The sequence below is a fragment of the Neovison vison genome, chromosome 12, assembly GCF_020171115.1.
Source record: "Neovison vison isolate M4711 chromosome 12, ASM_NN_V1, whole genome shotgun sequence".
Lineage (NCBI taxonomy): Eukaryota > Metazoa > Chordata > Mammalia > Carnivora > Mustelidae > Neogale > Neogale vison.
The window spans coordinates 119,588,051-119,611,110 of record NC_058102.1 but is presented as its reverse complement, the minus strand read 5'-3'; the positions used below and the strand labels follow the sequence as shown (position 1 = coordinate 119,611,110).

The 23,060-nt window shown below is 41.3% G+C and overlaps 1 protein-coding gene and 1 non-coding gene across 2 annotated transcripts in view; one reads left to right on the top strand and one right to left on the bottom strand.

The window, feature by feature from the left end:
- CDC123 (cell division cycle 123) overlaps positions 1–23,060 on the bottom strand; it is a 55,587-nt gene that overhangs the window by 32,081 nt on the left and 446 nt on the right. The window contains exons 2-4 of the mRNA XM_044228429.1: positions 18,202–18,273; positions 3,733–3,790; positions 3,448–3,480 (exon numbers count right to left, since the gene is read on the bottom strand). Coding sequence (XP_044084364.1) covers positions 3,448–3,480; positions 3,733–3,790; positions 18,202–18,273 — 163 coding nt within the window. The remainder of the gene's footprint in view (positions 1–3,447; positions 3,481–3,732; positions 3,791–18,201; positions 18,274–23,060) is intronic.
- LOC122892858 lies at positions 13,892–14,016 on the top strand. Its single transcript, XR_006381530.1, has one exon. It is a non-coding gene; the product is annotated as a U6atac minor spliceosomal RNA (small nuclear RNA).

The window sequence follows — 23,060 nt, the reverse complement described above, 5'->3', positions numbered from 1 at the left end:
GCTCCTTACTTGCTCACTCTCCTCCCTAATCTTCACCCTTCTCCTCCCCACAGGCAACCAGCATTACAGACTTAGACATATTCTTCTAGAGTCATGATTTATACTGAATGATAATATGTGCCTCTCCATAAATTTTAAAAATTTAATACAACTGCTGTCATTGATACGTATACTTTTAGCAAACTGCTCTTGCTTTTGAGATTTATCCACCTCAACGGAGTTTTCCCATTTTTTTTAATGTATTTTATTTATTTATTTATTTGACAGACAGAGATCACAAGTAGGCAGAGAGGCAGGCACAGAGAGGGAAGCAGGCTCCCTGCTGAGCAGAGAGCCCGATGCGGGGCTCAATACCAGAACCCTGAGACCATGACCTGAGCCGAAGGCAGAGGCTTAACCCACTGAGCCACCCAGAAGCCCCAGTTTTCCCATTTTTAATTCAGTGTTTCTGTATCTAGATTAATGGACTCTTACCATTCATCAATACCTTATATCTTCCTCCTTGGGTCCTGGCCCAGATTCCTCGACTAAGAGTGTTCCGCCATGAATATTCTCCTGCTCAACATCTAGTTCCACCCAGCAAAACCCAAATCATTTAGTAACTTTTTATTTTGAAATAATTTCAGAAAGCATTAAAAGAAGAATAGCAAGAATTTCCATATACACTTCAGCCAGTCTTTTATTCTGTTTGTTTTATCGTTCCCCATCCAAACCTCTCTCTCTTACAGGTCTATGCGGATGTGTGCATTTACTTATATATACACACATATAAATAACAAAATTTTTTCTTATATTCTTTAAGTAAGTACAAGTCATCCTGCCCTTTTACCTCCAAATACTTTAGTATGTTTCCTAAAAGAGCAGGAACATTCTTTCACAGAACCTAGCAAAATGATCAAAATCAGGGAGCTAACACTGATAGAATACACACTGATAGAATACCATTATCTTATTTACAGATCTTATTCAAAAGGTGCCCATTTTCCCAATAATGTCCCTTATAGCAAAAGAAAAAATTTCCTTTTTTTTTTTTTTAAAAGATTTTTATTAATTTATTTGACAGGGAGAGAGAGATCACAAGTAGGCAGAGAGAAAGGCTGAGAGAGAGGGGGAAGCAGGATCCCCACTGAGCAGAGAGCCCAATGCGGGGCTTGATCCCAGGACCCTAAGATCATGATCTGAGCCGAAGACAGAGGCTTAACCCACTGAGCCACCCAGGCGCCCCAAGAAAACATTTCTTTCTGACCAAGGACCCACTCCAGAATCACACCACTGCATTTAGCTGTCATGTCTTCTCGATCCTTAATCTGTAATAGTCCTTCTTTCTGTTGTCCTTTATCTTTCAGGACCTTGATATTTTTGAAGAGTACTGGCAATTATTCTCTATAATTTCCAAAGAGCTGCGTTTGCAGGAGGTTTCCTCATGATTTAATTTAGGTTATCCACATTTGGTAGGTGGTGTGTCCTTCGTAGTGCATCATATCAAGAGGTACACAATGCAGGTCTGCGCCATCACTGACAAGGTTAACTGTGATCATTCAGCTACCAGGTCTTTCCACTATAAAGTCACTATTTTCCTCTCTATAATTAACAAGTAATTTTCGTGGAAATATCTTGAGAGTATTAAAGTATCCTCTTTCTCATCTAATATTCATCCTCTAGTTTTAACATCTACTCCATCAAGTATTACTGTGATGATTGCCAAATGATGGTTTCTGTAATTCCTTCTGCATTTGTGAGCTGGTGCCTTTTCTACTACAAAGAGCTTTCCCTTCTGCTCCCATTTATTTAATACAATCATTTAATTGTCAGTATGGGATCACAGATCACCGATCTTAGCCATCTATTAGAAAGCATGAGCTGGGAGCACCTGGGTGGCTCAGCAGGTTAAGCCTCTGCCTTTGGCTCAAGTCATGATTTCAGGGTTCTGTGATCGAGCCCCGCATCGAGCCCCGCATCGGGCTCTCTGCTCAGCGGGGAGCCTACTTCCTCCTCTCTTTCTGCCTGCCTCTCTGCCTGCTTGTGATCTCTATCTGTCAAATAAATAAATAAAATCTTTAAAAAAAAAAAAGAAAGAAAGAAAGCATGAGTTGGCACTCACCACTTTTAGGGTCTAGGTCAAATACTATGTCTCCCTTTCCCCATTTCTAGAAGACCTCAGCTCCAATTGTTACCCTCTGTGTTCCGACAGCACTTCATCATCTACTCCCAAACTGAGGCATCTTTCCCTGCAGGTTTATAAACTCACTAATGGCAGGAATCAAACCAAATTCATCTTTGTTCAGAACCCACTGGAGTGCCCTAAATACAAGAGATCACTAATATGCATGTTTAACTGAACAGGATTTTCAGACACACAGAGCGACTGACTTGCACGATACCCAGAGTAAAATAAGGCCCTGAAACTTTCTCTTTCTGCATATGTTGGCATGCTTTTCATACCTAAGAAAATATACTGGTTTAGGCATCTCCACTTACTTTTCTTGTACTGTGGATACCAGTTCTCTTCCATTAAAATAAACAGAAGTATCTTATTTAGTGCTGTATTAGACTATAACTTTCCCTAAAACTAGTTTCCCATGTGCTTGGTACATGTATCTGCAGGAAATTATATAAAAACCTTTCTCTTTTATCTCAAGTTATAATAAGTTTCATTTATCTACTATATTTTTAGAAATACATGTTTTACCACACTCATTCCTTTAAAAAGTATTTCTATTAAAAATATATTTCTTTTTTCTTTTTTTTTTTTTTTTTAGATTTTATTTATTTATTTGACAGAGAGAGATCACAAGTAGGCAGAGAGGCAGGCAGAGAGAGAGGAGGAGGCAGGCTCCCCGCTGAGCAGAGAGCCCAATGCGGGACTCGATCCCAGGACCCTGAGATCATGACCCGAGCCAAAGGCAGCAGCTTAAACCACTGAGCCACCCAGGCGCCCCTTAAAAATATATTTCAAGTTGAATTAGACAACAGCATTCTTAGCATCAAAGACCATAATATACTCAATCAACTTCTACATTTTTATGATATTGGTTAAAGCCACACACTTCTTTGCTCTCCTTTGAAAGAAACTGTATTTTTATGCCATTTAAATATACTTAAATAAGTGACTATAGATTTTACTTTAATTCAGGTTCCACAGATCTGGGAACCTCAAAACTCAATGTTAGGCTTAATTACTTCTTTCAGAGCTCAAAAGAAACAAGTCAAGGCACCAACTATGCACTTAAAATACTTCCTTTGAAATCAAAGGGAAAGAAGGGCAGGCCATATTTTCCTATAAACAATGATTCAAGTTACTTTTCAAAGTAATCTATCAAAACCAACAGAGAAACATACATCTGAAATAGTGAATAAAAAGGATTGAGAGACATGTGAACTGAAACCCTGAAGCATCCTGAGCAATAGTGTGAGGCTGTTCCCACACTGGCAAGGCTCTGCTCTTACCGTAAGCGTAGCGGTGTTCTCGTCATCCGACCACTGCATGAAGAGGACAGAAACAAAATATTAAATGTGGATAGTGTACTGGGCTTCCAAAAAGCAATGCTCCATCTAAAACTGATACATAAATACAAGAACACCTCTTTCTGAAGACAAACTACATGTCAAAGTGAGGTTTTTGTATAATTTCTCACTTTACCAAATGTATGCTAAGATGTAAATATCAGAACCATACCAGGGCTCATTTAAATTACAAGAGTCTATAGAATGAATTTTATTTTTTGAACAAACCTGTATTTCTTCTGCCTCATCATCACTGTCTGGTTGAGAATGTGTTGGTGGATCTTCCCTACAAGAACATAAAACAAAAATTAAGCAAGAAAAATGCTTTGGTACCATGTGTAGTCATCATTTCATAAGGGGAAAAAACATAAAGAAAGACAGCCTCAGGGGGCGCCTGGGTGGCTCAGTGGGTTAAGCCGCTGCCTTCGGCTCAGGTCATGATCTCAGGGTCCTGGGATCGAGTCCCGCATCAGGCTGTCTGCTCAGCGGGGAGCCTGCTTCCTCCTCTCTCTCTGCCTGCCTCTCTGCCTACTTGTAATCTCTCTCTGTCAAATAAATAAATAAAATATTAAAAAAAAAAAAAAAGAAAGACAGCCTCAGAATTAGAGGATGTTAGGAAAATTTCATTTTTTAGGGGCACCTGGGTGGTTCAGTCGGTCAAGTGTATGCCTTTAGCTCAGTCATGATCTTGGGGTCCCTGGGATCAAGCCCAGCGTCAGGCTCCTGGGACAGAGTCCCACGTCAGGCTCCCTGCTCAGCGGGAAGTCTGCCTCTCCCTCTCCCTCTGCCCCTCCACCCCACTCATGCTCTGTCTCTCTCTCTCTCTCAAATAAATAAACACAATCTTAAAAAAAAAAAGTTCATTTTTTGAGACAGAAACTAATAAAAGTTGATATAAAATTAAAGAGTACGCTTCCGATAAGAGAAGAAACTTTCTGCCCTCTTCTCAGAAATCACTAGAACCAAGGAAGAGAAAACCTTTAACTCTGGCTCTGAGGACACGAGCAGTCATCTACAACTCTGAATCCCGACATGTGAGGTAGTGCCACCACAGACAAGGAAGATCAAGTGAGATGAAGGAGCCAAAAGGAATCATCCAGAGAGCTGTTCTACCGAAAAGCTGGAATATGGAATACCCCCAGGTAGCAAAATCAGGAATCTTTTGCTTATATTGTGACAACGCAGCATGTGGGCTGGTGTCAACAATTACCCTGGATCGGGACAGGCACAACAGAAAGGTGTGGGGGAGAGAGAGAGAAAGACTCAGACATGCTGTCTTTGAAGAGCCTGTGAGCAAAGCACATGTTGGAAAGGACCAGCGAACAGCCAATCTTCATTGCCTAGGGAGGAAGCAAAGGCTGAAAACAGAGTATTTCCTCTCTAAACAATAAACCACAAATAATTGGCCCCTAAAGAACTCACGACATCAATGAAAACAATAATAATCAGAACAGGAACCAGCACAGGATCTATACCAAGAAACTTCAAAGAGGGAAAGGGAGGGCTCTGGATGACCATGGGCAGTTCTCTATCCTATGCCCCCTCCTGAAACTCCACTAAAATGGGTAGGGAAAATCCCAAGGGAAAAAAAAGGACCAAAAAGGAGACAACTGCAGAAAAGAGACAGCAAAAAAAGTTTGGGAAACAGAAAGCCAATGAGGAGGATAACCCAGTGAGCAACAGGCAGGACCTACCACGGATGATGGAAACGAAGCTCTGGGCTACCAACAGGTGACCTGTGCCCACAGCAGAGGCAGTCCGCACACAGCCCTCCTCACCTTGTATACCCTAACAACTAATCCTTCTCCATGAACCAAAGAGGCTAAGGACTCAGGTCCATAATGCCCCAGAAGAAAATGAGGGTGAAATGCTATAGAATCATGAGAAGCCATGTGAAAGTCACACTGACAGAGGCCACCAGTCCCCTTCCTCCCACCCTGCTCCCAGAACACACACAGATTACAAGACTTTTCTCTGTAGAAACTAAACCACTTCAGGGGACAGACCTACAGATAAGAGTCATCTGGAAAACTTCCATCAGTACCTGCTGACTGCTGGCAATCTTAGTCAGCAAGCCTCACCTGGGTACAGAGTGAATGAGTATGAGTTTGAGGTGTATGTCCAACAGGAATCAAGGCCTAGAATCATACAAATCTAAAGAAAGGCTCCTAGATGAAAAATAGTATTCTTAAAAGGAGAGAGAAAAGGTAATATATAAGAAACAGACATTAGAGGGACCAGGTGAAAAGTATTTTTAAAAATCATTAATAAAAAGATAAAAGAAGACATTGCATCCATGAGAGAAAAACAGGAAGCTGTAAGAAAGGAACAAAGGAGAGGTGCCTAGGTGGCTTAGTCAGTTAAGCATCTGACTTTTTTTTTTTTTTTTTTTTTAAGATTTCATTTATTCATGAGACAGAGAGAGAGAGGCAGAGGGAGAAGCGGGCTTGACTCTCCCAGGACTCCCGGGATCGTGGCCTGAGCTGAAGGCAGAGGCTTAACCATCTGAGCTACACAGGCGCCCTAAGTATCTGACTCTTGATCTCAGCTGAGGTCTCGATCTCAGGGCCATGAGTTCAAGCCCCATCTTGGGCTGCCTGCTGGGCAGAGAACCTACTTTAAAAAATAAACAAATAATTTTTTTTTTTCAAATAAAGGAAAAAAAGGAACAGAGGACAGTATTAAACCTGAAGAAATGAAAACATGGCAGCTGCTATTTAAAAATTCAATAGGGGGCACCTGGGGGGCTTGGTAGGTTAAGCATCTGACATGGGCTCAGGTCATGATCCCAGGGTCCTGGGATCAAGCCCCATGTCAGGCTCCGTGCTTAGTGGGGAGCCTGCTTCTTCCTCTCCCATTCCCCCTGCTTGTGCTCACTTGTGCTCTGTCAATAAATTTTTTCTTAAAAATAAAAAAAATTTTTTGGGCGCCTGGGTGGCTCAGTGCGTTAAGCCACTGTCTTCAGCTCAGGTCATAATCTCAGGGTCCTGGGACTGAGTCCCGCATCAGGCTCTCTGCTCAGCAGGGAGCCTGCCTTCTCTCTCTCTGCCCGCCTCTCAGTCTACTTGTGATCTCTCTCTGTCAAATAAATAAATAAAATCTTTAAAAAAAATAAATTTTTTAAATTTAATAAAATGGGGGCATCTGTGTAGCTTAGTCAGTTAAGCATCTGTCTTCAGCTCAGGGTCCTGGGATTGAGCCCTGCATCAAGGTCCCTGCTCGGCGAGGAGCCTGCTTCTCTCTCTCTCCCTCTGCCTGCTGTTCCCCTTGCTTGTGCTCTCTCTCTCTCTCTCTGTCAGAAAAAGACTATCTTTAAAAAAAAAAAAAAAATTCAACAGCATGAATGGCAAAATGAAGGAAATTTCCCAGAAAGAACTAAGAAGACAGAGAGACAACAGAGAAAGAATGATTCAATTCAGAGATTCCAACAAGCTTCAGTATCTAAATAATAGGAGTTTGAGAAAAAGAAACCAGAAAATATAAGAAAATTGCCAAAGATAGAGTATTTTTTAAATGTTCCCAAACTGAAAAATACATCTCTAGAATGGAAGGGCTCACCAAGTACACAGCACAGTGAATGCGGGGTGGGGGAGGACTCAGGCGACTTGCAAAGGCTACCACAATAATTCTTCCCATCTAGTCTGACACACTCCTCTATGGGGTGACTTTGCCACTCTTCCCATCAAAAAGTGGCATTTATGTCCCCCAATCCTTTCATTTAAACTGGCTTCAAGACTCACTGTGACCAACAAAATGCAGCCAACTGATACCATGTAATTCTAGGTGTCAGAAGCCTTTACAGACTCTGCTCTCCTGTTTGGAATGCTTCCACCAACTATGTGAAGATGCTAGGGTAGCCTTCTGAGATGAGAGACCACATGGAAAGAGAGGCCCAGCATCAATGGCCAGACATGGGAATGAGGCCACCCTAAAAGCACCCAAGTATTCAGCAGAACCACCAAATGACAACAACATGATGTTAGCAAGACCAAGAGAAGACTCACCCAGTGTCAAGAAGTGTAGGGGTTCTGAGATTTTACCCTACTTGCAAGCTAACAGGCTAGCTCATCTCAGTTTCTTGGACTCTGGCAGAAGACCTAAGACGTCTAGGTCAGAAACAAAGGACTCTTTGACTTACAGCACAGCATCAAGCATGAGCTTCATCTGTCCATCAGATTCCACTGGCCCCTCTGTCCCAGGGGAGGTCAAAGAGTGGTCCAGGTTTGCCTCACAACTGAGGAACCCTGAATTTAGGGAACCTCATCTTTTATAATGGGCTGCAGGTGAACCTGTTCGGTCTGGGACCCACGGGCAGACACACTTGTCTTTACCTGTACTAGACAGTAAATAAACCTGCTCTCTGCTAGGGAGGGAGCCACTACCTCTACCTTCCAAGCTGTCTGCTATATAAACATCCTAGAAAGGATAGTCAAGAACAAAAGCTTTAGTGCCTCTGCGTGCAAGACAAGCAATAACTGAGATGCGAGAATTGTCTCTCAACACCCACCTGAGCAATCACGGACAGACAAAATGTTTATTGTTCTAAGTCAGCATGTTTCGGCCATTCAGAGGACTTTAATGAAATATAAGAACATGAAAGAAGAATTCTCAAAAACATTCATAAAGAAAACTGGGTCACAATAAAGGAAGACAAATCAAAGTGACGAAGGACCTCACAGCATTCTAGAAGACAGTAGACCATACCTTCAAAATCACAAGGGAAATTCTCTGCCTAGAATCCCATACTAAGCCAATTCATGCTCCCACCCCACCGCCCGGAAAATCTATAGTAGAATAAAAATTTTTTTCAGGAATGGAAAGACTCAAAAGTGTTTCCTCCTATGCACTGCAGAGCATGACAGTCAATAAAACAAGTAACTCAAGAGACCCAAAAATGTGATATCCAAGGGAGAGAAAATCTAACACAAAATAGTAAAGGTATCAGGATGACAACTGTACACCAGACCTGAAAAGAGCTACCAGGCGGAACAGGACGAAGGGGGATTGCTAAAGTGAAATATCCAGGAAAGGAAAATGGAAGTGATCCATTTGGAAGTGTCCAGGAGTATTTAGAGAAATAGCTAACAGGCTATTTAACCTGTCTCCTGAACAGTTACTAGGTATTAGTGAGAGACACATGGAAAACAAAGCACATTTAAAGAGCATGGTTATTAGGAAAGAAAAGGTAATCACAGTACACAGTGTGGCTCAGCAGCCACAATAATGTGGTATACTGTAAATAATGACTCTCACTTAACCAAAAACTGTAATGAACGTAGAGAAGGCACAATAAAACTAAATCTTCAAACACTGTAACACAAAGTCAAGAAATAATATCTAAGGTGGATATAATATCAAGAAATAGTGAAGTATATTGCTAATAAATGCAAAGCTACCAACAGTGGTTCCCTTCGAATTTGTTGAGGGTGTATTACATGGTAAACAATACAGTAGCAATCACTGGAAAGGCATATCCTCCTTTATAAATCAAGAAATTGACACGCTGGCTTGTCAATCATTCAATCAATCTGGTGTAATTCTGTTTAACATGTATCAATCAGTTCCATATATTTTCTTTTTTTAAAGTAATCTCTGCACCCAATGTGAAGCCTGAACTCATAACCCCAAGATTAAGAGTCGCATGCTCTACTGGCTGACCCAGCCAGGCACCCCAGTTCCTAAACTTTTACCAACCCTTCACAATCCTAAAGAACTGACTTGCCAGATCCATGAAGCTAAGAACCAGACACTATAGTACAGTGATAATACTAACACACTGTCACTAGTGAATCCCAGCCCAGGGAGCCAGACTTTCTCCTGCCTCTTTTTAAATACCACACATTTTTAAATACATTATTTTTAATAAGGTTTATTTAACCTTACAATACAAAAGGTACTCAATGAACTTGAAAATATGTTTCGCCACTCTAAAACATCACTTTGTTAGTATAATGAAATACATTTTAAAAAATCATTATTTATGAGGCGCCTGGGTGGCTCAGTGGGTTAAGCCTCTGCCTTCGGCTCAGGTTATGATCTCGGGGTCCCAGATCAAGCTGTGCATCAGACTCTCTGCTCCCCCCGCCTGCCTCTCTGCCTACTTGTGATTTCTGTCAAATAAATTTAAAAAGTCTTTAAAAAATCCTGTTTATAACCAGTGTATCCATATACTTCTTCAGAAGAATTTATTGCAGTACCTGCTGTGAGGTATGTCCCAAAACCTGGTCACCGTAGATGATGGGTGAGTATAAATCTGCAAGTTTCCCAGACTGGCTTTCTAAGGTATATCTCTGACTACTGAGGACTGAATTGGCCAAAGTATGATGCTAATATTTAAGGCCTTCTGCATTTCTTGTATCATATCCAGCACAGAGATGGAACATAAGAACAATGGGAAACCTTAAGAGAACTGGCTTTGGATCAGAAAGAGCTTTAGTGGGTCAGTTCCACCACTGTTTCTCAAGAGCTCTGCACCATTATCCCATCTAAAAAATCTACAAAATCAGGATAGTAGCAGCTATCCCGAAGAGTTGTGAAGATTCAAATCACAAACACACCTAACATGGGTTTTTTTGTTTTGTTTTGTTTTTTAAAGATTTTATTTATTTATTTGAGAGAGAGAGACAGTGAGAGAGAGCACGAGCGAGGAGAAGGTCAGAGGGAGAAGCAGACTCCCCATGGAGCTGGGAGCCCGATGCGGGACTCGATCCCGGGACTCCAGGATCACGCCCTGAGCCGAAGGCAGTCGTCCAACCAACTGAGCCACCCAGGCGTCCCTAACATGGGTTTTATAACTGGTGTCTTATTTATTATTTTCTGCCTTAGGGAGACAAGTGAGGAAAGAACTTGGGATCAGAAAGGGACAAGTAAAGATTAATTCCGGGAAGCAGTGAATCAGATGACCTGAGTCAGATCCAACCTATGAGCCTAGTTCCAGTATCACCTCTACATAAAAACTTCCTGAATCACCCCACTGATTATTTAAACTTCAAAAACCTTATTAGAAGAACAGATGTTTTTATTCCAAGAAAACAGAGTTCTATTTATTTATATCTTTGACTTGGCTACTAAAGAGGGACTCCCCATGAAGCGTATCCCCCGTCTTGTTATTTCTGTTGCGCACTCAACACCCATCTCATGAGGGTGGGACACACCCAATAATGTACAATAAAATGAATTACCACCTATACTAGAAATGCACATTACCAGCTTCCTTTCCCATACCCTCTGTAGGCAATAATAATCAAATCAAGCATTCTTTCTCACTGAACCCTGGATATAGCCTCAGAACCCTTTCTAAATTTTGGAAACCATTACCAGTAGATCTGAACTGGCAAACAAGATAAACCCAGTTACCATTCTTGGTGTGTACTCTTCATCTGACTCCATTTAGGCCGCCAGGGGAAAGAGTGAAGTAATCATGTTCATTTATTCACTCATTCAACAAATACTTATTGAGCCCAGACTGTTTTTTTTTTTTAAGTATAAACAAGACACCTTATAGAGCTGAGAGTCTGGAGTGAAAAAATGTCCTCTATGTGGAGGTAATGGGAGATTAGGCATGAAGAATCGAGACTTATGGCAGACCCCAACAGCCACTTCCCCACTTCTCTGTTAATAAAACCTCCAATGTGTCCAGAAACAAAGTGCCCCTGTGCCTTATGGACTTCTCCCCAGCCGCGACAGGATGTACAGACTAATCTACCACTCCCAGCTATTCCATCCCCCCTACCAGTGAGGGACCCGGCCCCGACCAACAAGAGCTAGAGGCTTACTGAGAAAGTTTGTCCTGCTCTTAAAGAGGGACATGAGACAGGATCTCTGGGTATGATATTGTGAGGACATGAACTTTGAACCGACTATGGTGAACCTGGACTCTCTAGAGGAAAACCAGGAAATTCAGAGAGAAGCATCACTGAACTACTATACTTTACAATAGCTGCCATGCCTTAGGGCTTCTTATGAAATAAGTTATTTGCCTCCTTATTTAAGCCATGTTTAAAACTGGATATTGTCTTAGTCCGTCTGGGCTACTGTAACAAAATAACATACACCAGGTATGAAGAGGAATTTATGTCTCACAGTTCGGGAGGCTAGAAGTCCAAGATCAGGGTGCCAAAAGGGTCAGGTGCTGGTGATAGCCCTCTTCCAGGCTACAGATAGCCACCTTCTTGCTGTGTCCTTAAATGGCAGAAGGCACAAGGTTGCTCTCTGGGGTACCTCTCATTAGGGCATAAAAACCATTCATGAAGCCTCCAGCCCTGTGACCTTATCACCTTCCAAAGGTTCTACCTTCTAATAACAAATATCTTCGGGGGTTAGGATTTCAACATATGAATTTGGGGGCCACACAAACCCTTGGACCACAGAAGATATTCTATTACTTGAAACCAAAATCACCCCATTTGACCCAGGGAACAAACAAGAGAGTACTGAACGGCAGGTTAAGGAGATAAAAGGCCACATTCACTTCATGGGAGCTGAAACTGATGAAATCATATTCAAAGACTTGGTCTGTCTTTTATTTTCGTTGTTGTAACAACTAACTTGGAAACCTAGAAGAAAGCATTTAATTAAGAATTTCACTTTCTGAGATGGGTATCCTAATACACTAGTGTTAAGACCATAAACTGGTACAATGGTTACAAAAGCTATTTGGCAATACTGGTCAAGAATCTTTTTTTTTTTTCCTAAATTTTATGTATTTGTTTGAGAGAGAGAGCATGCACACATGAGCAGGGGAAAGGGCAGAGGGAGAGGCAGAAGCAGACTCCTACTGAGCAGGGAGCCTGATATGGGGCTGGACCAGGACCCTGGGATCATGATCTGAACCGAAGCCAGATGCTTTACAAACAGCCACCCAGGCGTCCCCTGGTCAAGCATCTTAAAAATTTTTATAACCTTTGCCATGTGACTAGAGCCTAGGATTCTTTTTTTTTTTTTTTTAAAGATTTTATTTATTTATTTATTTGACAGTGAGAGAGCTCACAAGTAGGCAGAGAGGCAGGCAGAGAGAGAGAGAGAGGAGGAAGCGGGCTCCCTGGTGAGCAGAGAGCCCGATGTGGGACTCGATCCCAGGACCCCGAGATCATGACCTGAGCCGAAGGCAGCGGCTCAACCCACTGAGCCACCCAGGCGCCCCGAGCCTAGGATTCTTATTGCACAGAAATAATCCTAAATGCAAATAGTGTTCCACAAAACAATATGTTCACTGAATTATTTTTCAGTAAAGTTGTAAATGACCTATGTATATACAACTATGAAATCAAATCAGTCATAAAAAACTATATGCAAAAATTACGCAGTTATTAAAAATAACTTTATGCCATTTTAAAAACATAGAAAAATTACACTCTGGTTTCAATGATAAAAAAGTATAAAATTATCTATGCTCATAACTTAGGCTAAAAAAGTATTTAAAAAGACTACAGAAGATATGCCAATATTTGAACAGCATTTGCTTTTAAGATGGTGGAATTATACATGATTTTTCTGCTTCTTTATATTTTGTGTAGTTTTCAAGTTTACTATCATGAGCAAGTATTACACCTTGATAATTAAAAATGAGATGGGGCAATTTTACACATGATGGAATTTCTAAGCATTCACATTGGTCCCACTCCCTACCATCTCAGAATTTATTTTACCAAATAAAACCAAATTGTATGTGTTCCATGGTCTATGCTAAAGAAAGATGCTTAATTGATCTATCTCAGTATGTACAAATAACAAGTAGTAGTTCACTATTGACCTACTCACAATAAAAGAATACTCAATAACTCTAGTTCATTAACTCTATTTATCTGTAACTATAATACCGTATTCTTTGATGCAGGGCAACATTCCATACAAAGGAGCTAAAATGTTCACATAATAATAGATGCAGTTATGGTACTCTATAAATAATATTTTAAATAAACACTCATTCACCTAAAGCTATTACTATCTGAACTCAGGATGAAATTACTGGTAGAATCCAATCTGGATTACTCTACCCTAACTGAAATCATGTAGGGCTTTAATTGCTGAACAAAAGAAACCTAATAGGATCTCCTGATTGTAGGCCATGAATCCTACTACTGCTATGAACTCTGTAATAAGACGTGCTGTTATCCGCAGGGTAACTTGCTCTGTTGATCAATACCTTGAATCAGTAAGTAATGACTGATATTGTGACTAGTGAGTCTAGATATTATTCACTCAGAAGTTGTTTTGTTCTCCGAGGTTACCCCAACCAAAACTGTTAGCCCATTTAATATTTTGATATCCATTACGGTTAGGTTAAATTATGTTATTTTGGGGTAAATTAAAGCTCCACAGCGTCTTCTCATCTTATTTTTTTAATCCCCCACTCTTCACTGGAAGGTAAAACAGATTAGGATAGCAAGTGTTACATGAACTGAGAGAGGGTTGACACTCCCCTTTACAAGGATGGAAGAAACTCTCGGGCCTAACAACACATATATGGTTAAGGCACTGCCACCTACTTTGAGGCATTAACCATCGTTTTTTAAGAAACAGACTCTTAACAATAGAGAACAAACTGGTGGTTACCAGAGGGGAGGTGGGTGTGGGATGGGTGAATTAGGTGATGAGGATAACGAGTGCACTTGTCATGATGGGTACGGGGTGATGTATGAAGTGCTGAATCACTACACTACACACCTAAAACTAATAGTGCATTGTTAACTAACTGGAATTTGAATAAAAACTAAAAAAAAAAAAAAAAAATGTTCAGGGTGCCTGGGTGGCTCAGTGGGTTAAGCCTCTGCCTTCGGCTCAGGTCATGATCTCAGGGTCCTGGGATCAAACCCCGCATTTTGGGGGGGGTGTCTCTGCTCAGCAGGGAGCCTGCTTCCCCTTTGCCCTCTGCCTGCCTCTCTGCCTACTTGTGATCTCTCTCCGTCAAATAAATAAATAAATAATGTCTTTTAAAAAAATTATTTATAGATAAAAATATAAAATAATATAAAATAACAAAATAAAGTATCACTGACTCTAAGGGGGAAAAAAAAAAAGATTAGGATAGCAAGGAATATACTAAGAGGGATATACAACCAAGCCCACACACAAAACACAAATACTGAGTTTTAAAAAGACACATTTGGGGCACCTGGCTGGCTCAGTCGGTGGAACTTAGGACTCTAGATCTCAGAGTTTTCACTCTGAGAAAGTTCAAGGCCCACAGGTGACATAGAGATTATTTAAAAACAAAATCTTTGAGGGGCGCCTGGGTGGCTCAGTGGGTTAAGCCGCTGCCTTTGGCTCAGGTCATGATCTCAGGGTCCTGGGATCAAGCCCCGAATCGGGCTCTCTGCTCAGCAGGGGGCCTGATTCCTCCTCTCTCTCTGCCTGCCTCTCTGCCTACTTGTGATCTCTCTCTCTCTCTGTCAAATAAATTAATAAATAAAATCTTTTAAAAAATAAAAACAAAATCTTTGAAAGCAAAAAAGAAGCCACATTTTTAAAAGCTACTTAGTTATAAAACATAGCAACCGAGATGAATCCCAAAAGCATTATGTGGCGTTAAAGCAGCCAGACACAAAATACGTACTATATTTCACTTACAGAAAGTTCTAGAACTGGCAGAACTAAGGCATAGAGATGTAAATCAGATCAGCATTTGCCTGGGGTGGGGCAGGGGGAAGTAGGCAGGATTGACCAAAAAGAGGTAGTAGGGACTTTCCTGGAGAGTGGAAATGTTTGGTCTTTTTCATGGAAGAGGTGATGAAACAGGTGTCTGTATTTATCTAAACTCACCAAACGTTACACTCTGCACTCGTTTGTTTTACGATCACACCTGTAGTAGAATAGTCATTTAAGTTACGCCTATAATTTTCAAGTTTTTACCGAGAAAAGGAATCCAATCTAAAAATTACCTCCCTTTTCAAATCAAAGGCTTTTCTCAGCCTGAGCAAAATCTTCATTCATCTAGCTCTTCAGCCAGAAATGAGAGGGTGATTCTTGCCACCTCCTTCTCTGTCACCAAGTCCTGAAGGCACAGCTCCAAGACACCGCAAATCCATTCACTTCTCCCCTTTCAGGGACACCACCATAGTTCAAGCCACTGTCAGTTCGTACTGGATCCAAGGCAGTACCCTCCTAACTGGTCTTCAATTTCCACATGGTAACTGGTCCTAGTTCAAACCCTGTAATCTGCCAGCGTCACTTTCTTGGTCAGAGCTCTTTAATGCATTCCCACTGACCTCAGAACAAATTCTAAGATCTTTAACAGGACTCTCACACATCCTCTTATCACCTCCCCTACTGCAGTTACCAACTCTTACACAATTCAGCTCTCTGTGCTCCAGCCACATGACCTCTTTGCAGTGTCCTGGAAGGAATACCTTCCATGCCTCAGAGCCCTCCTTAAGGCTGTTCCCTCAACCTTAGGATAGGATAATTCCTTATCTTGCAATTATTCTAAGTTAATGAGACTCTCAAATAATAATTTTCAAGTTATTATGAGGCTGAGAATACCAAAACAGAAATATAATCCAGAAAGCTACACAGAAAATTCATAAACAAGGGAAGGGGGGCGGGTCGAAAATCAGTGTTACTTTGGGGCACCTGGCTGGCTTAGCCAAATAAGCGTCTGACTCTTGATTTTAGCTCAGGTCGTGATTTTCACAGTTGTGAGCTCGAGCCCCACCTCAGACTCCTCCATGCTGAGTGAAGTCTGTTTAAGACTCTTTCTCCTTCTGGGGCGCCTGGAGGGCTCAGTTGGTTAGGCATCTGCCTTCGGCTCAGGTCATGATCCCAGGTTCCTGGGATCGGGCTCCCTGCCCAGCGGGGAACCTGCTTCTCTCTCTCCCACTCCCCCTGCTTGTGTTAAAAAACAAACAAACAAACAAACAAACAACTCTTTCTCCTTCTGCTCCCCCAACTCGAATGCACACATTCTCTCTCTCTAAAATAAATACATCTTTTTAAGAATTAGTGTTATTGAAAACATACAATTCTATTTGCAATTTTCATCCTTCAGCAGATGTCTATTAGGCACCTCTTGTGTGTGAGACACTGCTCCAAGAGCTAGGATCAGAACTGTCCATGTCCCATTTCTCAAGAAGCCAGCAATCTCATACCAGAACAGTTATGGGACTGGTATCAGATGGAAATAAGTATTTTTTTTTATTATGTTCAGTTAGCCACTGTGTAGTACATAATCAGTCCTTGATGCCATGTGCAGTGATTCATTAGTTAAGTATAACACTCCATGCAGGAAAGAAGGATTATGCAGAAAAGCAAAGTGAGGCAAGGGGGTGAAGAGTAAGGCACCAAAATGTGCCCACTCATGCCACAGAGCAGCGTTCAGCCTTACAAGGAAGGAAACTGAAATAGCAGAACATGGACAAACCCCAACGACATCATGCTGGTGAAATAGAGCTGGTCACAAAACAACAAATACTGCACGACTCCACTCGGGCAGGTACTGAGAGGACGCCAGTCACAGGCACAGAAAGTAGAACGGGGGTGGCCAGGGGCTAGTGGGACGAGCAAGGGAGGCAGTGTTTCCGTGGGACCGACTTTTGGCTTTACAAGATGAACAGAGTTCCGGAGGCGGGTGGTGGTGACGGCTGCACATTATAAATGTACTTAGTACCACCGAGCTGTGCACTTAAATATAATTAAGATAGGAAATCTACAGCTATGTGTATTTTACCATAATCAAAAATTTTTTGTAATATTGCCAAGGGAAAATGATTTCCAACCTAGAATCCTACCAAAAAGGAGTACAGGGCTGCCTGGGTGGCTCAGCCGCGGAAGCATCTGCCTTCAGCTCAGGTCATGATCCCAGGGTCCTGGAACTGATTCGGGCATCTGACTCCTCCTCAGTGGGGAGCCTGCTTCTCCCTCTGCCTGCTGCTTCCCCTGCTTATGAGTGCATGCTCTCTGTCTCTCTAACAAATAAACAAAATCTTAAAAAAAAAAAAAAAAAAAGGAGTTCAGTCTACAGCAAGGGTTCCTTCTCGTTAGGCTGTTTTAGTAAGGCGGGTGAGAGATAAGCACTTAGGTAACATAACCTCTGAGCAGAAACCTGAATGAAAAAATAGGAACTTCATTAAATTCTATGATTCTTAAACTTTTCCAAGTTTGCACTAAAAAGACTGAAGCATGGCAATGTCTTCCCTTTTTGAACAGAGGAACAACATGAAGGTAGAGATGGGGTTAACCGTGGGGAAGAAGTAGTTAGGGAATTACATGATACACCTGGTGAAGCTGTTTGAAACAATTTTTTATCTTAAGAGCTGACGTATCCTGGGGCACCTGGCTGTCTCAGTCAGAAGAGCAAGCAACTCTTGATCTCAGGGTCATGAGTTCAAGCCTCACACTGGGTGCACAGATTACTTAAATAAATAAACTTTCATAGCATGTCCTCTTTCTCCCTCCAACCTCTCTCCCTACCTCCAGAAGAAAGAATTATCACACTCATTTTCTCAAGTTAAAAGATGAAAATAACTGCCCAATTTCTCAACTGGTAGCTATTAGAGGAGAAAGTACTCAATTCTGTAACTATTAATTGAGCATTGACAAGAAACACAGGGCAAAGATAAGGACATAATTTTAGCTAGGGAAAAAAAAGTAGAGAATGGTCCCAAAGCTAATGTATTTATTTTACACGGTAATCAATGAGATTCAATCATCACAACATTTCTTCATAATAAAGCTCTAAGTATTCCTTCTGGTATACTTTACCTTCCTGAAACCACCAGAGTTCCATCATCGAGTAAATAATCCTTCACATTCTGTGGAAGTGGAAGAATGACGCTTTGAAAAAAAAAAAAAAGGCATTTATCAAAAAGGAATCATTTTAAAAGACCAAACATAAGCAGAGAGAAAAAAAATCAAAATTCAATTTTTTAATTACTTATTTCCTTTATTTTTAATATATGGTAGGAAATGTTAATGATGTACATTTGCGGGCGCCTGGGGGGCTCAGTGGGTTAAGCCTCTGCCTTCAGCTCAGGTCCTGGGATGGAACTCCACATCGAGCTCTCTGATCAGCAGAGAGCCTGTTTCCCCCTCTCTTCTGCCTGTCTCTCTGCCAACTTGTGATCTCTCTCTCTGTCAAATAAATAAATAAATAAATCTTTTTTTTTTTTTAAAAAGTACATTTGGTAGCAGCACATTGAAAATTAGAATAATATGAACAAATCTTGTGGTAAACTAACTTCAGCTCATGTACTACCACAATCATGGTAAAACAAAACCAGACAAACCCGAAGAACCATACTGAAATCACAGTCTGAAATGCATCAGCTCAAGAAAATTCTGAGTATCTGTCTTTAAGAAATCAGAACTAGGAGGTATTTCCAGCAACACAGAAAATGTAGCAAAAAAGCAGAAACAGCATCTGACCATCTTCTAAGATAGAGGGCAGAGGCAGACTTAGGATCTGCAAACCATTCTTTGGTTGGCAATGAGAGTGAAGGGCTAAGAAGTCATGATGTGTCTGGGTGTGTTCTGGTGGCTTTCTGTTCAACTGACTGCCAGAGCTATAAAGCTGCTTTCGTCTACTCTGTTTCAGATAATTAAGGGATGCCAAAGCCATAACTGGAAGTCATTTCAAAATCTCATGGGATCATTAGATTTTTTACTCTGAAATAATAAATCATCAAGCAATTCTGCCGCAGGTACATAAAAGGAACGCTATTATTTTGAGGTATGTATTCTTTAAAAAGTAAAAAGAAATGATGGCCTGCTTTCATAGAGTCAAGAGAACATCATCGACTTATGCATCATCTACTTATTTTCTAACACATTAAAAATGGTTTTTGTGGGGTGCCTGGGTGGCTCAGTGGGTTAAGCCTCTGTCTTCGGGTCGGATCATGATCTCAGGCCCTTGGGATCAAGCCCTGCGTCGGGCTCTGCTCAGTGAGGAAACTGTTTCCCTCTCTCTCTCTCTGACTGCCTCTCTGCCTACTTGTGATCTCTCTCTGTCAAATAAATAAATAAAATCTTTTTTTAAAAAAAGGTTTTTGCGCACAGAAAACATTATTCATGGACTATTTCAGTTTTAAAGATTAACAGCTGATCTATCAAATTCATAATTTTACATTCAAAAGCCTAGTCCTTCAGGATTTTAAGGTCACCCACCAGATCTTACTATTCCATTTGTAAATTTGCTAAATTTTAACCAATCTCAAGTGAGCCTTTGAAACTTAAAAGTTGCTTAAAATTTTAAAACTCTACTATCAAAAGAATTATCCAATTTTTTTTTAATTTTATTTATTTATTTGAGAGAGAGAGACAGTGAGAGAGAGCATGAGCGAGGAGAAGGTCAGAGAGCGAAGCAGACTCCCCATGGAGCTGGGAGCCTGATGTGGGACTCGATCCCGGGACTCCAGGATCACGCCCTGAGCCGAAGGCAGTCGTCCAACCAACTGAGCCACCCAGGCGTCCCGTATCCAATTTTATTTTTAAATATGTCAACTGTCTAGTCACAAACAAGCCTTCCTAAATATTTACCTTGTAATGAACCCAGCAAACTAAACCATAAATGCAGTCAATCTGAGGTTCTTGCACACATTACAATACTACCTAAAATCCTGAAAAATCTTCTTACTCGTTTTCCAAGAGAATTTTTGAAGTTTATCTTCTCGGGGGCCCAAGCCTGTGAAACGCTGGCAGGAAGGCCAGTTCCTAGACATCTACGGTGGTTTTCCTGACCCCAAAGAGAGCACAGAGTCCTCTCCCCTGCTGGTCATGTCTCTAAGCCCCCAAATCAATGTTTTCAGAGTCCATGTCCATCATTTTTGAGTTACACTCAATCAGACTCAAGTCTGATTTTTGAATCTGGACTTTGCCTTCAGGCTGCACCACCCCTTGACCAGATTCAAAACATCTTGTTTATTGTTGGATTCTATTCTGAATTCTTTGCATATTCTTCCTACTGGAGAGTCTTCAACTCTTACAGATACTAGCTGACATCTAGATCCCGCTTACTTCTCATGGGTCACTGACTTCTAAAGCCCCAGTTCTGAAGTCATCCTAATGAGCGTATCATGCATTACATTGTGTACGACAAGGAGGATACCAAAGTGATTTCATTAAGACCTGAAAGCCTATGATGAGGGAAAAATACAAAAGAAAAAAAAAACTACAGTACAACATGTTAAGTGCTGTCCCAGGTGAGGATGTACCAAGTGCTGCCAAAATTCAGAAGAAGGGGGCCACCTGGGTGGCTCAGTGGGTTAAGCCTCTGCCTTCAGCTCAGGTCATGGTCCTGGGGTCCTGGGATTGAGCCCCACATCGGGCTCCCTGCTTGGTGGGGAGCCTGCTTACCCCTCCCTTTCTCTCTGCCTGCCTCTCTGCCTACTTGTGATCTCTGTTAAATAAATAAAATCTTAAAAAAAAAATTCAGAAGAAGGAACTGTGCCTAAAAGACTGAGGCCATAAATAAGTCAATGCCAGGGAAGCTTTTTACAAACCTAAGAAAGCTGTCAGAGAAGAGCTTAAGTCAGGTCATTGAAATCCAAGTGCAGGTGAGAATCCAATGAGGCCTGACAGATGTAAAAGAATTAAATGTCAAAGTTCCTATCCCGTTCTATATCCTATTCAGTATCTCATATATTCAACATCCTATTCTAGATCCTATTCAAGTGAATATAATTATGCACATACAGATAAGTTATTCTAATATAATTTTAGAGGTAAAAACGGGCTTTTAAAATCATTTATCATAGCTTTATGTTTGAGGAAAGTAACAGATTCATGAAGTAAAGAGGCCTGAAGTTATCTAGCTAATGATTCTTAAGCCTGAGTCAAAGTCCTAGAACTTGTCAAAAAATACACCTGTATTCTTACCCACCTAATCATCTCTGAACCAGGATTAATAAACACTGAAAAATAATGCTGAGTCAGTAACAAGAATATGATCTCAGCATGGAAGCTGACAATGACAACGCAAAGCTAACAGAGCCCCCACGAGATTCGCCCAGACTGTGGAGGGATATCCTGTCATATGTGAGGTTTCAGTAATATCACTACAGAACTAAACAGACTGAAGAAAGAGTTTAAAGAGCAGTTTCAGGCCACACGGTTTAGCTGTGAACTGTTGGGAAAATCCCACCTCCTGGTTTATTCTCCGATCTCGGCTCCCTATGAATGGTACACATCCTAAACTTATTTTGCTTCAGTGAAGCTTTGATTAAATCCAAAATGTAACAATGAACAGCATTTCTGTGTGTTTACTACATGCCAGAAACTGTGACAAGCCTTTAAAATATTTTTTCTCATTTAATTCCCATGACAATCCTATTACTTTCTCAAATTCCAGATGGGGCTTAGAGAGATTAAGCAATTTGCTCAAGATGCTGGTGGAACCAAAATTCAACGCCAGGCAGATGGCCCTGATGCCAGTATCCAATTCCTAACCATTGTTCCCTACTGCTGAAGGCAAAGGAAAACTACAGTTGCAAAAGGCACCTGAACAGAATGCAGGTCAGTTCAAGTGAACTCTGTGTCTGGGCGGTTCACAGAAATACCTTCTCTTACACCAACACAGATAACTCTAGCATCATCTCAGACCCAATGCCCATTTCAATTACAAAAGGTGACAAAGACTGGAATATACTAAGAGAAGGTAACTTCTCTATTAAGACGTACTGTCCACTGCTGCTGTTGAAGCTCTCCTTTTGTCTTAGTGTGACTTTCAACCACCTTCAAATGCAAAGATGATCTATCTTCCTTCAAGTTGCTCTAACCTCCAACTAGAAGCAGATTCTATGTATGACCAACAGGATGAAAAAGAACTGTCCTTTGACTAATCTCCTTAGGCTCTTCCAATCCCTTGGGATTTCAAAACCATTTCCCTCTCTGCATGCACACTCTGCACCAAGAGGACAAAATGAGAAAAGGGCAGCTGATACCTAACTACATGACAATCAAGGCCTAAAGAGCGACTGGGCAAAACACAGAAAATCCTATCCATGAATATGCAGTTCTTTGTCAATCCTTCTTAGTGAGTGAAAGCCTACTCCTTCATCATTCTCCAGGTGTTATGATTGCTTTTGAACATTTGGGGGTATTCTCCTAGCTACCTTGCCTCTGTTACCTTGAATGACTCCGTGAAGGATGAGACAGTTACTCCTGTTTGACCTGCAACCCAGGGACGGATTCCCTGATGTAGTCCAGGAAAATAGAAACCAAATACTGTTCTATTCCTTTTCCAGGGATGACTTCCTCTCACAGTACATTACCAACATAACAACATGTAACTACACTAATGTTTCCATGCACACTATCTTATGGGAGCTTCGCAACAGAATTCCAGGTAGAGTCTACATCACTGTTCTCATTTTACATCGACTGAAAGCAACTTATGTCCACCAGCGGGTTGGTCGGTGGCAAAGTCCAGACCACCCAGTTCTCCTGATCGTCCCCTCTCTGACTATCCTAACAGCAGTGATGGTGAACTCCCAAGCCCTGAACTATCGTCACCCCGCGTCCGACCTTCACTGAACCACGACATGCCCTTCTGCCTCCCTTAGCACACCCCCTGAACGCAACACGAGGTACAGAAAACAAGGATCGACTTCATTAACCCCCTCTCC